This window comes from Symphodus melops, assembly GCF_947650265.1.
Source record: "Symphodus melops genome assembly, chromosome: 11".
NCBI classification, from domain to species: domain Eukaryota; kingdom Metazoa; phylum Chordata; class Actinopteri; order Labriformes; family Labridae; genus Symphodus; species Symphodus melops.
In genome coordinates this window covers 20,447,041-20,464,973 of record NC_136701.1, presented here as the reverse complement: position 1 = coordinate 20,464,973, position 17,933 = coordinate 20,447,041, and the positions used below count along the sequence as shown (strand labels likewise).

General features: G+C 38.7%; 2 protein-coding genes across 2 annotated transcripts; one reads left to right on the top strand and one right to left on the bottom strand.

The window, feature by feature from the left end:
- Nucleotides 1-125: 125 nt before the first annotated feature.
- On the top strand, nucleotides 126-10,065 carry LOC306831218 (adhesion G-protein coupled receptor G2-like). The gene is made up of 23 exons (XM_079355176.1): nucleotides 126-147; nucleotides 237-274; nucleotides 353-483; nucleotides 564-639; nucleotides 901-950; nucleotides 1,911-1,952; nucleotides 2,045-2,112; nucleotides 2,221-2,264; nucleotides 2,352-2,391; nucleotides 2,811-2,839; nucleotides 3,470-3,537; nucleotides 3,621-3,822; nucleotides 4,227-4,383; nucleotides 5,357-5,518; nucleotides 5,675-5,797; nucleotides 5,918-5,963; nucleotides 6,055-6,158; nucleotides 6,252-6,376; nucleotides 6,978-7,349; nucleotides 7,462-7,745; nucleotides 8,700-8,801; nucleotides 8,954-9,097; nucleotides 9,495-10,065. Exons 3-23 carry the CDS (start codon nucleotides 372-374, stop codon nucleotides 9,596-9,598), a joined length of 2,454 nt encoding a protein of 817 aa, XP_079211302.1. The 5' UTR covers nucleotides 126-147; nucleotides 237-274; nucleotides 353-371; the 3' UTR covers nucleotides 9,599-10,065.
- A 145-nt stretch (nucleotides 10,066-10,210) lies between these two features.
- On the bottom strand, nucleotides 10,211-17,868 carry sms (spermine synthase). The gene is made up of 11 exons (XM_079355781.1): nucleotides 17,613-17,868; nucleotides 16,094-16,214; nucleotides 15,045-15,132; nucleotides 14,567-14,631; nucleotides 14,281-14,456; nucleotides 13,970-14,124; nucleotides 13,746-13,835; nucleotides 12,905-13,019; nucleotides 12,729-12,808; nucleotides 12,134-12,249; nucleotides 10,211-11,332 (listed from the first exon to the last, which is right to left on the bottom strand). Exons 1-11 carry the CDS (start codon nucleotides 17,656-17,658, stop codon nucleotides 11,302-11,304), a joined length of 1,083 nt encoding a protein of 360 aa, XP_079211907.1. The 5' UTR covers nucleotides 17,659-17,868; the 3' UTR covers nucleotides 10,211-11,301.
- Between the last annotated feature and the right edge of the window lie 65 nt (nucleotides 17,869-17,933).

Here is a 17,933-nt window from a genome sequence, read left to right as displayed (position 1 = left end):
AGATTTCTAATTTTAGTATCTTCTAATTCAACTTTTCATTTTTAGGAGAAGAAACTTGCTTTAAATTTGTTTGGTTCCTAATGATGTTGTCTTAACGGTTTTTTATTTATTTCTATGAGCAGAGATGAGACAACAGGAGTATTTCAAGTAAGTTAATTTCCATTTCGTTTCTCTGGGTAACAGGCTTTGTATGTGGAACAGTCATGACAACAGTTGTTGATTCCTTCATTTAACAGAATATTGCTGTTTCCTGCAATGAAACGACTGAAATCAAGTAAGTGACCAACTATTTTGAAATGAATTTTGAAATCAAGGTCGTAGAGAAAGTCGAAACATCCACCTCTTTCTTCAGAACAACCACCTGTTCTGTGATGCTGACCCTGACGCAAAGAGTGCCTCCATGTTGTGTGCTACGTACTCTCTGTACAGCCAGTCAACCTCCCTCTGACATCTCTGCAGTGTGGGGGAAAATAGACATAATAAGTAAGTGTAACTCTACAAATTTCCCATTTCCTGCCTACTTAGTTATCACATTGAAATCAAACCTTTGTTCCATTGAACAGAACCGCAGAGTGAGTGCAATACTGAGCCACAGGAGGAAAACTGTTGCACATATGCAGACGGAGACAGTACACCATGGTGAGGTTTACAGTGCTTATGTGGATTCTTTTTAGTTGCTAAACCTTGTAAAGCAACACTGGTGTTTTTTTCTTTTGTTTTTTATTAATTTCTAAAATATGGTAATTGATCGTAAGGGTTCACGTAGGAAGCATGATGACTTTTGTATTTTTGTTTTGTACGTTTCCTTGTGTGTCACAATTTTATTAAAACACTTTATTTATACAGGTTTTATAGAACAAATTTTTTTTTTTTTAAATCAATTGTGTATTTCTTTGACAGTGATGAGGCTGAATTCACAGGTCATTGCAGCCTGACTGCTTGTAAAACAGGTGAGCTCTACACATTTCTCTTAAACATGTTCAAACATACAGTAACAGTGTAAAGGAACTACTCAACCTATGAAGTATAGTCCTGTGTTAAAGTGTCAAAACAAAATCAGCCAAATCCTGACGTCTACATACAAACTCACAATGTCAAAGCATATCACACTTTTTTTTTTAAATTATTTCCTTATTGGAAAGGGGGTTGAGGCACATCAATTATGTAAAAACAGAGGGTTTAGTAAATTAAGTTTAGCCGACTGCACTGCTTCATTGTTTGGGACCAGATTTTTTTTAATTATCAAATCTCATAGGGTAGTAAATCAGGGAGATTTGCTTGATGCTTGATGACAGTGGTGTCAAACTTCCCATCAAATCCCAAGAAGGAAAATAGCCATAAACATGTTTTTCAGATTTGTGAAACATTTCTGTAGATCGTAAGTGTAGAGAATTAGTGAACAAAGAGACTGTGGAGGGATTCACAGGAAACTCTGACAAGGTAAAAGATCACATCACAAATCTGGGTTGACGGGCAATCTCTGAGGGTATATTTGAAAAAAAATAATCTCCAGTCTGATATTGAAAATCTCTTCATGTTTAGTGGAGGCAAGACTGAGTTGATCACCTCATAGGACCCAGTGTTTTTATAGCCTAGCATTATTATGTATCATGACGTCAGCAGAAATAAATAGGCTGTGATTTGGTCAATCTCTAGGCCCATGTGTGAGATTTTATGTGTAGATTAGGGGCACAATCTCAGTGTGTCCTTATTTTTTGCTCGGTCAAATTGAAAATGATGGCACAGTGCCAACACAATGTGATGAGAAAAAAAAACTGAAGTATACATAAAAAGGCTTGAAATTGTGTGTGTGTGTGTGTGTGTGTGTGTGTGTGTGTGTGTGTGTGTGTGTGTGTATATTTATTTATTTACTGACATTTGAAAACAGTCAAGCTTTGGTTTTGTTTCAGAAAATGAGAACTGCAAATGCTCTTCCGTCTGCGCTGAATCAGGTATGTGTTCATTCTTTAAACACCAGATTATGACATAAGTGACATAGGTCTAAAGTTAAAAAGCTGAGTGAAATATTGTTCTTTCTTTTTAGATGCATACTATGCTTTTGAAATATCAATACAGGACTCTGACATTTCCTTTGAACATGTCTCTTCCCTGGTAAATATTCTAGTATACTGAGAACATGAATTGATGCCTTATCATATATTTTTAGTACTATTTAGTATATAATTTAGTATCAAACTAAAATCTCTTCACTCCATGCAGATTAATAAACTAAGTGAACAAGCAAACTGCTCTCCGAATACAACGTAAGTTTGACCATTTCAGCTTAGAGATATATATTTTGTAAGTTTCTATAAATCTTTGATCACAATCTGTGTAACGTTTCTCTGCAGTGTTTCATGTCCATCACCGATAATTGCATCCACATTCAAGGTAATCAGCCACCAAAGCTGTAACATTATTCCAACCCTTCCCAATTTTATATTGTTTCTGTATTTGGTATAATAAAAATGCTCCAAAAGAAAAACCTATCTGTTGCTGTAGTTCAGAATCGGCTCAATATGTTATATGATAAATGGACTACGAGCAAGCCTGCTGATTACAAAACAACAAAAATAAATTGGCACTGAAGGCTGTACATCGTCAGGTCCAACATAAAAGTAAAAATATTAATAAATTGCTAACAAAACATTTTGTTTGAAATGTGTAACACAGGGATTTTAATAAACACTGTGAATCATTAATACATTCAGCACTTTATTTTTCTATACAATGCATAAAATTAATTTTTTCAATGTTACTCATCATGGGACAATAAGATGGTTTGACTAAAATGGATTTTTTTTTTTCAGAATTCCAATTTGTCCTGTGTCGACACAAAGTAAGTCTAATTATATTAGGAGCATTACAAACAGTACTGATATATCAGATATTTAACAGTGGCTGAATCTGTGCTCTTCTATTTTCTTTTCTGGACTTCAAAGCTGCACAGTGATTTTAACTTTCACCAGAGAAGTTGACATCTGTATTGTGTCAGAAGCCATATCGTATGTGTTTAACTCTGAGAAGCAAATAGTTTTGATGGGACCGGTGACCCGAGCAGGTGGGCATACAGGGAAACAAATCAACATGTCAATTTAATCTAAAGTTCACACACCCAGGTGTGATCTTTAAAACATTCTTTATTGATTTATTCTTAATTTTTCACAGCAATTTGTGCAAATTCAGAGGTTGGCCTCCAAGAATCCAAGCTCACGTGGAGGATGATGGACCTTCAGCCTGCTGCATTTTGTGAAACAGCAAAGTCCAAGGAGCTTAAATGGTTTGTATTATCTTCAACCTGCCTCTACCCTGTTGTAACTGAACTCAATCTTCTCAAAAATCCATCCTGATAGTTATCAACTCCAGGACAATTTCTATTGTTGTTATCAAAATGTTTGTTTGTTTTTTTGTCAAAAATTCCAACAGAAATTTGTTTTTAAAGATCTTCATTTTTGCCTTTTCTTTGTAGTGACAATGGGGAAAGTTTGCTTGTGCTTCTGGACCAACATTGTGATTTTACTACAACCTTCATAGATGGTATGCCATCTCTTTGCCATTGTGTGCAGCACTGTTGCAGCATATGAATATTCATTATCCCATTCTCTGTTTGTTGATTATAGCTGAGGGCCAAGCCAATGCTCTGCTTGACCTGACCAGAGACGTGTCCCAGCTGAACTCCAGCCAGATAAATCAGCTGGTTTCGCAGCTCGAGGTGCTTTTGTCAGGCCCGAATGTCAGCCTGGCACTTGGAAACACCTCGGTCCAGATCGTCAGCAATCTGCTCGGTGCTTCTCCTGAAGTTCTGTCTGATTCCTCCAACAGGTTACATTGGGAATTTATTTTACATTTTCTGGAAACTTTTTTATTTGCAGCGTTTACGCACGCAAAAAAAACCATTGTACATACTATTTTCTGCTTGCCTGCATGCAGCATGTGTATTTGGTACTTAATGTCCAGTTAAATGTAGTATTGATAAAAAGGAAACAACTGTACATGGTGTCGCCCTCTGTAAACATTAAACTGTGGCCTTCATTTTACTATTATTATATTAAAACATACATCAGCCAATTAAGATGTGAAATAATAATTCTGCGCTTCTTTGCACCCCTCTAACAAATGTTCAGAGGTGGGTCCTGGTCAGTAATGCAGAGGTTGCAAAGCACACTTAAAACATGTAAGGCTTGGTCCCTAATTAGCATTTAACAAATGTTTTTTTTTAAAAACAGGATTATAAAGATTGTTGACACAGTGGGCTCAAAACTGGTCCTTGAGGAAGCAGATCAGACCCTCCTGTCCCCGGACGTGGCTCTGTCAGTGACACCAGCAGATGGCACTAATTTTCAGGAAACCTTTTTCTCCATCTCAAACCCAAGTGATGTACAGGTACAACAGGAAAAAAAATCTGTTATATATTCTTTTAGCTATCATATGAGTCATTCGTTATAGCATTTATGATGTGGATGTTTATGGAGTGTACATATTATTTCATTCTCATATTTGAAATAATAAAAAAAAAAAAATCTAGATATAGGTTAGCAAATACTGCTATCTCAATGGCCCTGCAGAGATACAATGTACATTTTGTCTGTAAAGAAAAATACGTCATAGGTAGTTTTTAAAGTCTTTACATGAATATCTCCATTATCATTATCCATAGTCAGTGAGGATTTACAAACACTGAACCATCGTAAAACTATTTGAGAGGAAGTTTTGCACACATGAGAGCAAGCGTTGGGGCTTGAAAGAGCACACAAACATTATTGAGAGCAGGAACGCTGACATGTCACAGCAAGAAAAGCCTATCTATAATTAAAGCCATGAACCAGTTTCAGGGTCCTGCTGTTTTTATGCCGCGGCTAACTGAGACACTTCGGTGAGACACAGACAGTGCTTGTTGATGTTTTTTGTTTGAAGTGTGTTTTTTTTTCTTTTTTACATATCATGTAAAATTGTCTGTTGTTATGCCAAAATGAAACTCCACATGAGCCCGGAACGATTAGAGAAAGTCTCCATCCCAACCTGTACATGTAAATTGCCACAGATGAAGAATCAGGGAGGTGAACTAGATCAGCAAGTCCGACAACCTACTTCTCAATGAGATTATTTTTATACATGATTTCTTTGTGTTCATCCTGGGATTATGCTTGTATATTTGGATGTAGCAACCTGTTGGGGGAGAAATGAGTTGAGGTATTACTGATAAATAAACAATGGTCATCCCTGACAGATGGATGTCAGCTGAACAAAAAAAAAAAAAAAAAAGACAGACAAAGATGTGACACTCAAAAAATATGATGAAAGAATCTGATTTCTTTGCTTGTGTCTCTCTGTTTATGTCAAAATGTGGGTTTTCCAGCTCAATGGTGACTCCCGGCTCAGTGGTCTGAGGGCAGACTCCTCCATCCCGCAGGGCTCCATCAGGCTGCCCCCCTCCCTCACACAGAACCTCAGCTCAGAGGAGCAGCAGCTGGCCTCTCGAGTCCAATTCAACTTCTACCAGAAGAGCACCGTGTTCCAGGTCAATAGATAGATAGATGGATAGATAGATAGATAGATAGATAGATAGATAGATAGATAGATAGATAGATAGATAGATAGATATATAGATGTGTTTGTTAGTTATGTTCTCTTTACACACTGAAAATCTTCTTTTGTTTGTGGTTGTAAAATTTAGGACAGATCTTTGGGAGAGCGCAGGCTAAACAGCGGGATCCTCGGAGCAAGTGTGGCCAACTTGTCAATCTCAGGTCTGCAGGACAATGTTGTCATCAACCTGAGGAATACAGAGCCTATTCCTGTGAGTCCATTCCCAAAATATATAACAGAATATTAACGTTTCAAGGGTTTCAAGAGAAAAAGAAAAAAATCACAGAATATTAAACTGATTCAACTTTTGATGCCTTTATCCAAACTACAGGCTAATTTTGTGGCTACATGTGTTTTCTGGGACTTCGAATTGAATGGTAAGTTTACTTACAGTATATATATATGAGTTAAGTGATTATAAAAGACAACAATGACAAAACAGTTAATTTGTGGGGGGATTTCTATCAGACAGATCAGGTGGTTGGAACCAAGATGGCTGCTCCGTCCAAAATAGCACCGACAACGAGACAGTTTGTGGCTGCAACCATTTAACCAGTTTTGCCATCTTGCTGGTAAAAAGATCACATAGCTCTTATGTATTTTTGTTCTTTTCTTTTGTTGAAATTGAATTGGTTATAGTCTGATTTGTTCCTCTTTTCTTAAAGGACCTCTCCAGGACGCCTTTGACTAGTCGTGTTCAGGCCACCATCCTCACATTCATCACTTACATAGGCTGTGGCATCTCTGCCATATTTCTTTCCATCACCCTGCTCACGTATTTGGCCTTTGGGTGAGTACTGGGAATCAAAAGCTGTTGGATTAGATTGCATTCTTGCCACTTTGAGCTCAATTGGATTGTTTGTAGCAGTTGCATGGCTCATGCTAGATAGAAGCTGCCTGCGAGAATCAAATGTTAGCACGAGGCACACAGCGCATAGTAGCAGTGACTTACTTACAGCTCACAGCGCTCACTCACAGTAGCTCCACTGAAGAGAACGTCTTCTCCTCAACACTCAACACTATCCTTGTTATCCTCCATCTCTGACATCCTCCAATGTAACAACCCTCAGATTAGCTGATGTACCTCCCTGACATTTGATGACATTTTAGCAATATAAGTAGCCTGGTCAGCTGATTAGCTTGAACATATTTAGTGAATCAATCCAGGACTCTTAGATTGGAAACTAATAGAGTAATGTATGTTTATGTTGATCCCAATATACATTCAGATTTGACACAATAGGTACAAGGCATTGATTTACTGGGGGTGTCAGCCAGTGAATTTTACTCATCTTAAAATTAGAAATGAAAAAAAAAATGGAGGAGATATGAATTGCATGAAGTGATGCAAGTAGAAACAGCATGTTATCTCCACTGTTCTGATCCTGCAGGAAGCTACGTAAGGACATCCCATCTAAAATCCTGATCCAGTTGTGCCTGGCACTGCTGCTACTCAATCTGGTCTTCCTTGTTGATGCTTGGCTGGCACTCTACCCCGACGCAGTGGGCCTTTGCATCTCCACTGCTTGGTTCCTTCACTACTTCCTGCTTGTAGCCTTCACCTGGATGGGTCTTGAAGCCGTCCACATGTACCTCGCCCTGGTGAAAGTCTTCAATACCTACATATCAAACTACATGCTGAAGTTCTCACTGGTGGGCTGGGGTGTCCCAATGATTGTGGTCATTATTGTCATTGCCATTGACGAGGATAACTATGGTCTTATCTCCTACGGAAGGTTTCCTGATGGCACTAGTGATGAGTTGTGAGTCTTTATTTACAGACACATTTTTGCACTGTACAAATACCAAAATATATTTGGATAAAATTACAAAAACAAACCGTTTGTTTCTCTCATGTCCCGTCCTCTCTCCTAGCTGCTGGCTGACGAGTGATATCGCCTTCTACGTAGCAGTGGTGGCGTACTTCTGTGTCATTTTTCTCTTCAATGTGGTCATGTTCGTCGTGGTGTTGGTCCAGCTGTGTCGGTTAAAGAGACAGAACCCTCACAACTCACTTCACCGGTCCATACTGCAGGATGCACGCAGTGTGGCGGGGATTACCATCCTCCTGGGCCTCACCTGGGGTTTTGCCTTTTTTGCCTGGGGGCCTGTTAACCTTCCGTTCATGTACCTCTTTGCCATCTTTAACTCTTTGCAAGGTGAGTCGGCCAATTTCAGACTAGGTGGCCATTTAATAGGTCCATTAACACCCGAGTGAAAGCCAAGGGTATCAATTTATTATTATTTAGTTATTTTTCAGACCAAAACCACTGAAGCAGGGTGGGCGTATTGCAGTCTGCTGAAACAGACACAACAAAGGGTCTTGATGGAATGATGCATTTCACTTTTTAAAGAACGCAGGAGGATTTTTTTTGCTAACATACTGTATGTAAATAAGCAAAATCAGCACCAATTTGGGGATGAAGTTCTGTCCATAGCGGACGCCACAATCCATAACATCCTCAAAGAACATTTAATATCACATGCCCACTCAAGTATAAAAAATATATATTTGTTATAGTATAACACATATATTTGTTGTAGTGTAAAGACTTGAGATGGGTCTAAATGACAATTTAAAAAAACTGGTAGATACCTCAAAATGTCAGCATCGTTTCATTTGGGTATTAAAGTCATTAATGCTATCATTACATTTACGAAACCAACTGCTGAAATCTTAGTAAATGGCAACATGGTGACAATTAAGTCTGATGCCATCAGACTGCTGTAAACATGCCAACACTTCAGCCAGATTATCTAAACTCCTTGCTTTAGGGATAAAGCTCAAAGTAAGGGCACAAGGGGCAAACGTCAGCTGTAATCCCTCATTGCATAACAAAATATTTGTGGAAGTACAGTAGGCCAAAATTGACAAAGATGCCTGTAAAATGTAAGAGGCTTTTACATACTTCATGCCATTACTACTTTTGTTCCCATAAAAGTCTTTTTTTTTTTTACGGTGAATCTGCATATTTGCTAAGCTCGGGTACTTACAACAATAGTAAGAGCCAAGTTGTAAAAACCTAGCTCTTTCCTTTAATGAGGGTTCAGTCTTTAATACACGTTTGAAAAACAAAAGGAGATCACCATTTTTAAATGCTGTTTCTTTGTAGGTTTCTTTATATTTATCTTTCACTGTGCGGTGAAGGAGAACGTGAGGAAGCAGTGGAGGACGTACCTCTGCTGTGGCAGGATGAGACTGGCAGAGAACTCAGGTGAGAAACATTCACTCCTGAATCAGTTGATTTTAGAAACCTTTGTTCCACTGTCATGTATCCATCGGTTTTTGTTTTTAGATGTCTGACGCTACGGTTTGAGCATTGTATGAATTTTACTGTGGCTCATTATATTACATCACCCCCTGCAGAGTGGAGTCGCACTGCAACACAGCACACTACCAAGAAGTCATCAGTGATCCGACTAAGTTCTGAGCGTTCATCAAAGCTGTCCCAGACAAACAGCAATTCCTCTTTCCTTGCCGCTGATCCCTCCGAGCAGTTCAATGGCATCAGTAAGTGAACAGTCACTGTGCCTGTATCTGTAGTCACAGTATGACTCCTGAAATGAAGCCTTAGCATGTACCACACCTAAAACATGTACCCCCCACCAAGAGGGTCTTATTTTATATATTGCTTCTGCTCCTTGATAAGCTACTTTTTTTTGTGTTACCTTAAATTGAAAATGACAAACATGACTAAATTTGGGAGGCCACTGATTTCTAAATAATTTAAAACATTATGAATACCTTAAAGTCAAACGTGTTACAGCATTTTTTTCTACTACACACCTGTCAAACAAGTGAGCTATCAACAGAAAAAAGATGCAGTCCAATTTTTAAGCTTTTATTGAGCTGCATAAATGACAATGACTGAATCTAGTAGAAATAATGAAGCCTTGCTGTGTTCCAGGCAGCCCCTTTGAAGACCGAGCAATCACAGCTGATGAGGAGCCAAATATGGACGTGATGCTCAACGAGATCAACAGTCAGCCCAGACACAGACACACATCCTGATACAAGGACAGAACAGACTTTTTACTTGAACTGTGTATATAATGGAGATGTACAGAGTAATTTATGTATGCATGTATTGGAACGATACATTTCTAAATAGCTTATGGGCTACGATATTTTAAACATGAATTTCATGGTTTGGCTCCTTCACTTACATTCATCTGTTCCCAGATTGCTTTCACACGTGCCTGAACGCGTATTTGTCTGTGATATTTCTTGATATATTTACCCATCAATAGTTTTATGGAAAAATGATCTGGTCTTTCTCATGTTTGACGTAATGAAAGGCAGCTTGTAGCCTTTATATGGCACAGACCCCGAAACAAGTTTATAGTTCAATGAGCTGCAAATGATTTCTGATGCGGCATCTCTAACAATAAAATTGATGTTAATTAAAATATCTTAGCAACAAGGCCGTGTCTAGACTTTTCTTACTGCAACATGTTTTTCTTGTTTGTCCTGACAGAATCAGAAGCAGTCTGTACTTGCCCACAAACTGATGGGACTACTCCAGCTCCTGAGTTCTTTCTTTCTTCCTTCCTGACATGGTTTCTTTAATCCAAAGTACTCTCTTGTATTTCTTATAGAAAGAAAAATGTTTTTAACACCATCCCCCAAACACACTTTAATTGTGATGTTCACAAAGATTTTCTCAGTGGGACAAAACAGCATTTGGTGAAATTATATAGAATAAATAAATGTAACTCAGTCCCACAGAGTTTATCACTTGTAAACCAGCTGTGTACTGTATATGCAAGCTACATTCACTGTCCTTTACATGCACCTAATACAGTCTAAAAAATAATCAGGAGAAAACAAAGGTGCTAATAAAACATGACGTAAACTGCACAAGCACAGAGGCGGCATTTAAGTGGTGGAATCGTTTCCCTTTTAAAACACACATGGACTCAAATACTTTGAGTCCCACTGGACATGCTCACATTGCCTTGAAACAACCTGAAAGAATCAAATCACATTCGAGAGGCAGTAACAAAAAAAAGAGAGCGTAAAAAGCAACTCAGTTCAGCTGTGCTGAGGATATAGATTGCCCTATCACTCAATCTGAGCTCATGACTCAGCTCAGAGTCAACCTAAAGGAAACACACACACACACACACACACACCTGTTGTAAGAGTAGTTACACCACATCATCAGTGTATCAAACCACTGTTATAACATCTAACAGTTCCTTCAACATACATGCAAATGGACATTCAAATCAAGTAACACAGTAGAAATATAACTGAGAAGTAGCAAACAATGGTAAAACACGACTAAAACAGGGACAAGGGGGAGGGGGAGGGAGATTCAGGTCTTAAGGGGTTAAAAAAAAAGAAGGGGAGAATAAAACATGTTTATTTTGCCCCAAAAGATGTGTTCAGACTGAATGCAGAGTGAGATGTATTTAGTTTCACACCCTATCAGAGGGAGTGTTTGACAGTCCCAGCTTACTCACCAAATACGACCAATTACAGCACAGATGTTCGCTGGAGCTCAATCCGTGTAATTTACCTGCACGCATACCTCTTGTTGATACCTCTCTTTGAAACACCTGCAGCCTTTTATTTACCCTGATTATTTTATCATCCATCGTTTTTCCTGTCCGGTTCAGTCTGAACACATCTTTGAGGCTACAGCAGAAATGGGAGGAGCGTTCACATTCCAGCCGCTGGGGATTCAAGCAGAGACAAACTGGAGTTCTTTACTTCTTCCACACAGTGTAGAAAACCCATCTGACACACTGCAGTTAAGGACGGCACAGAAGCAAACGTCACAGGACGCAGACATCAATGGTGTTGGTTATTCGGCAATGACTGAACTACTATAAGTTTTAACACTTTGCTTAATGAGCAGCGTTCTGCATTTTTTGTGAGGACGCTCCGAGCGATCAAGACAAAAAAAATCTTTCAACGTTTCAGAAAGGCGCCTTTTGACTTTACCTTCGCTCTGTATGATATTCCCTGTAAGCTTGCCGACTTTGGATCGTGTCCTGTACCCACATCCTGATTGCTCTGTGTCTGATCGGATAATAAACGATCTATAATAAAAAAACTAACGGCAGCAAGTAACGGATCATGGTCTATCATAGAGCGGCTGTTGTCATGGAGATAGCAGGGACATGCAGCGCTTTACTTCTCAGCTAACAAATGCTGCATGCAAGCGCAAAACGAGCGCACAGCCAGAGCTTTTCAGCCAAGAAGAGACGCTAGGTGGACACAGGGCCTAACAGTGAAAAACCTCTCATGGGTGATTCATTTCAATAAAAGCCAGCTATATGAAACCTTTTCAAATCGTAATTATACAGTATATTATCTTAAACAGTGGCATCTTATTGCACATAATGAATCCTCCCCTCCCTGTCTTTAGGAGTGTGTGTGTGTGTGTGTGTGTGGGTGGAAAATGCTTGTATTTGGTTTTGAATAATATTGTTTACTGTTTGAACCTCAAAAGGAGAATTTTTGTCCCAACAGCGACAGATCAAGTTCATCTATCGATCTATCACAGTGATAAGCTTTCATGTGTTTAAAGGATACAGTTCCAGGTAGGAGGGCACACACACCACCTCTTTGGAGAAGCCCACGGGACACGAAAGCTTTCCCAGCTGCTCCTCATACAGACTCAGTGCCTCTTTCAGGTTCACACTGTTTCCCTGTTGGCCAAAGGTAGAAAGAGAGAAATGTCACAAGACATACAAAGTGTGAATAATTATTGGCTGTTCAATCACAACATGTATTTTTAAGATTTATGTCTGGGCTTTTATGCCTTTATTTAGATAGGACAGGGTACAGGGTTGGAAATCAGGGGGACTTGAACCCGGGCCATCTACTTTGAGGACTTTGGCATCTGCACACGGGGCCCATTGAGTCACTCGCAGCCCATAAGAGGTGGTTTAAAGGGGCGGAAAAAAATCGCAACGGTTAGCCAAGATGAAAAGTAAATAATGACTTCTCTATCCCGGTTTAATAATTGTTGACATGATCAGCCCTCAAATCAAATAATCTGCCATTCTCCATCTGAATAATATGAAACTGGTTTAACTGGGCTGTGATCCCTCCTCACAATGACATCCCATTTAAGGCCAGTATTAACACTAGAAGTTTGAAAGAAAACTGAAACCTGAAGACTCACCTGTGTGAAATATTTCCCAGAAGGATGAAGGACTTTTATTGACAGGTCTAAGATGAGACGCAGGAACTCCCATGTAGAGTCTACAAACAGCAGACAGTGACATCTATGAGAATGTGTCTCATATACGGTATCAACAAATGAGAGAGAGAGAGAGAGAGAGAGAGAAACAGACAAACCTTCTTCTGGCTCTGTGGAGATTGGGACTGCAGTGAGGTCATTAATTACATAATCAAACGTCCTTCCTTCCTGTACATATTTTTTCAGCACCGGCACACAGTCTTCCACTAGTATCTGAAGTCACAAACAAAAAAGAAGCACGATTATCTCAAAATCAGTAAAGTCACAAACATTATTCAAGTCAAAACCAAGTAAACTACTGCAGCCAGTTTGGAGACAATCATCCGCCAGGGAGCTGCTTTAGGTGTTAATTTTCAGCTGAATGAGAGGCAGCCTAACATGCTGTGTCTAGACAGGTGGAATGATTTGCGTGTTTGCTGAAACAGGCCCAATCAGCTCATGATCTGGTGAGCATATTCCAAGGAAAAACAACATGAACAAAGCCTGCGGTTTGACCTCAGAAACTGGATGTAATTTAAGTTGAACTCCTGAAAAAAAGAAAAAAAAGAAAGAAACTTCTACGTGCCCACCTGTCAGTCAAATCAGCCTCGCTCTCCCTATGATGTCTAAAAAGACAACTCTTAGCCTTTATATATGAAAATGGGTTAAGTTACAATTTAAAGCCCACCACACAGTCTTAATCAAAGAAGTGAACTATTGAGATTAAATCCATATTTTAAACTACACTGTAAAGGGCATATCTTGGTTTTTTTTTTTGCAGCGAGCCTCAAATTGACAATCCAGGACTGCCGGGTATGTTACCTAGAGATCAAAATCTGTATATATAAAATAAAAAAAATATAAAAAAAACATATGTTGAGATCATTTCATTTAGATATTGGTGCACAACATTGCATCTTGAAGTGAAGCATTAGCTCATGAATAATTTTCAGTACTCACTTGGTAACAGTCTCCCTCTAGGCTGTCAAGGATACTTCCACAAGTTAATCTCATGTGTGCTCTGCACCCGTCTATCACCTTCTGGTCAATGTATGATCTTTATTAAGGAAGCATCCATCAGATAAACACACACAATGTAACATCTTAAAGCAGAATTCAATTCAAGACTGAGTCACAATAATAAAGAAAGAAACATTTGGCAGAAACAAAGCTGTTAAGGATATTTCCAACATGGTGATCATCTTTGGTTTTTGTTTGACCACCTCAGCCAGGATGCCTCCGTCACCTCCTCCCAGAATAAGAACCTCCTTTCCAGCATAATTCTCTTTTCCACTGCCTATGATGGCTTGGGTGTAGGGCGAATCACTCTCTGCCAGGTCTGCAGGTAAGACATCATTTAAGAAATGTGTGTGTTTACATACATACATAAATATACATGCATGATTCATGTCAATGAACCCACTGACAACAAGTTACTTTAAATGTCTCTTGGAATGAAAAACACGCTGAGGACTGTTGCGTTGTATTCACTTACTGACATCGCCGTTGAGAACCAGGATATTCCCAAACTGCTTTGAGTGCAAAATTTTAATGTTTTGGTAAGCAGAATCCTCTTCATAAACCACTCGGTCGATGTCATACTCCATCAGCCTGCCGTCAGCTGTGGGCCAGTATCTGTCCACCTTAGCTCCACGTATGAGGGCTGGAAGCCTGGGAGTGGGGATTGGATAACAACCAGGACAATCAAAAGAACTGCTACGCGACATCAAACTGTTCCCTCTCTACAAAGTGAGACAAAGATTGAGCCTGCAAACACCTACCTTTTAATCCGTGTAATATTGCCATTTAAGAGAACCTTTAGCTTCTTTTCCAGTGCATTTAAAAGCTGTTGAGAAACATTTCAGTCAAACACTTAAGAATGATACAACTGTTATCAAAAAGTACCAACACACAGTAAATACTGTAGCAACCAAACTGTGTGTATGACACCATGAGCATGTTCAGACAACAATTGTGACGCCTTATGTGTCTGTCACGTACCCATACTCTATTTAAAGCATCTCTATCATCATGTCCTAAAGATAGTTTATAGCACAGATTGTATTGTCTCCAGGAAACACTGTAGTGAATAAGTAGTACAACTGATATTTCATAAGGGCGATTAAAACAAATTTTCCATCCCTTGAGAAGTATAAAAGTGAGTAAGATTACATGACATGCTGCATTGTGGGACTGTCTGTGTGTTTCGGCTTCAAGGTAAAAGATAAAGTGTGGTGGGTTTCTTTTTATATCACCTACATTGTCTAGTTGTGCAATGTTATCCTCTTCATAACACTGCAGATCAATGGTGACCAACTCATGGGAGTGCACACGCAGAACAGCAAACCTGTGAAATAAAGGGACAAAAATCAAGAAATGCACACAAAGCACTAAAGTGAAGTGAACATGTAACTTTATTGAACAGGAGCAGAAAATAAAAAATATATTGACTGACTTAAAAGTGTAAAACTTTGATGATTCCTCTTTGCAGAGTGCACTACACCCCTCATATACACCATAATGTACCCCATATGAGACATATAAGACAGTATTGTATTTTTGCATATGAATTAAGCATTAAGACACAAAGCACAATGCTAGAGTAGTTTATGTAGATCCTTTCTTTCCGTTGGAAATGTTAATGTTTCAGGTGAGTGCTTTAACTGCATTTAGCCACATTTTCTATTTGGTCTGTTTTCACACAACACACTGCACTGCAGCTACTGTAACAGCGTTTTTTTGTTTTTTAATCTGGCCGAATTAGGAGAAACCCTTCAAAAGAAAGCTGCATGTGCATCCTATTTTTAGAACTTTTCTCAAGAAGAGTACAAATCGTATAAGCTCCTAAAGTATGGATAATAGCTGGGAGAGAAGTTTGAGGTAGTACAGAGTAAAGCTGCACACAGTCAGTCCTTTTAGCAGCTGTTTGGCTTCATTCTGTCAATGCTTGTAAAGAATAAATATATAAAAAGGATGAAAATACAATCTTAAAACCACATTTTAATTCCAGCTAATCAACCTGATAACCAAAATAATGTAAAATAATTTAAAATAATATAACAAAAGATAATTTAAAATAATGTGGTTACAGCAGAGATGAGAGTTTCTGAACAATGTGCTGTTTGGAAACAGAGTAAAGTGTGGATCTACTGTAAATCTGTTCAGAAGAAACAATGATTAAGTTTACTTCTCCAGCTTGGAGCTTTTATGTATTCTTTGTTTGCCCTTATTCATATTAGGTTGTTAACACTTTGTACAACTGTTTTCTTGAAATCTTACATCGCCACAAGACAAGAAAAATGTCTTACCGGCCGTTCTTTCCTACAAATGTAGCAAGATATCCATGCCCGTCTGTGTCGTGGACAGTCTCTGTCATTTCCTGCTCGTGAAATATGGACAGTAGACCAGGGACTGTTGATGCAGAATCAACTGGGAAAAGACAAAGGAATGAAACATTGGAAGAAAAAAAAGAAAAAAGGATTTTTTTCTGAATTAGGTGTAAAACAAATGAGCAGATCCTTCAGTTATTTAAAGCAACACTTAAAAGGTATATACATATTCTTTTGATTACTAAGCTTTGTTAAAATCAATGAAGAAGTGTCATTATCAAAGACTTTTTTTTCAGCACAGAGGTCAAGCACTCAGTGTCATGGCACTATTATTGATGCTGCTGGATCATGATTATTATTAATGATTAACAATAATGTAAGAAGCCTTTTAGTGTGATCTCTGTGAAGGTTGTGGTGGTTTAACTTTCATATTTAAGATTTCTTTTTAAAAAAAAGCAAGATTATTATTATCATCATAGCATTTTAATATGCAATGTAACAACTACTTAAAACTGTCAAGTGTGACTTATAGAGATGTATCATATGATATAAACGCAGACTAGACACCTAATTTTTGCCACAAAGGAAGACTTAAAGATGCTTTTAGTTTGAAGAATCTCTTTTCAAACTAAAGTTTTAGTCAAGACTCAAGAACTACCTTGTTGTATTTGAAGTTGCTTTGAACCTTAAATCTTGAATCTTAAATTAAACAAATACTGTTCTTGAACCCCACAACATTCACATAATACCATAGGTGGTTCTAAATTTTTTATTTTCAAATTTAGCATGTGACACTTGACACGCTTTCAAACCTGATGCTTTGTTATTATTTAAATTAAACACTAGGCCTCTTGGAAACAATTTATACTGGGTTTATTTGCTAATATTATAATGATAAACATCCCTTTTGATTAAATTTGTATTTTTTTTAAATAAGAATATTTTTCAGGACGAATATAAACGTCAGCAGTTAAGAATATATTTTTGGTTTATTTTGAATCACTTAATACTTTAACACGTCTTTACGCAAGAAGATGTTTGTGAACCATTTCAAAGTATCTTATGATTTGTTAGTTTTAAAGCATTTAATTTATTGGATTTGAACACCTAAAACTACAATGATGGCTGAACTCGCGTCACTACTTGTGCGACGAAGCTGGAGCGACCATAACTGATAGCCAAAGAGGTTTCGAACCGCTGAAACAGACAAGTTAAAAAAAAAGTGTAATGTCTAAAAGCACGAGACTATGCAACTGACATTCAAACCAAACGTTCGACGTACGAGAACTTTGCTCCTTACGCACCGACTTCACAAATAACGAACGTAAAAAATGCCACTTTCAGCCATGTTTCATCCAAATCGATAAAGCGTTACTGTTTTGAAGGGCAGTGACAAACTAGCAGGCTAGGCAGCTAAGCTAGCCTGCAGCCCTGATGCAGGGACTGTAACCTGAATGCAGCGGATGTATTCCTCCGCTTGTCGCGCTCATTTTTTTACCTGCCGTGGAGAGGCTGAAGTCGAGGGTGTAATGTCGTAGTGCCATGTCTGAATGCAACCGTCATCCATGCCTGGAATAGACAGGCTGCGAGTATTTATCTGCAGAGACAGAGGGAGGGCCCTGCTACCACTGCTGCTACAACTGCTGCTACCACTTCCCACTAAACACTGAAGCAAACCAGGCGTGGCTACGGCGGTGCCAGCAGGGGAGTGTGTGCAGGGGACAGCTGCAGAGAGTAACCACGGGACAAGAGAGTTCCCCTCTCCGCGGCTATCGCAAGGGCGCACGGTGCGGACAGGTGAGAAGGCGTTAGATGTGTT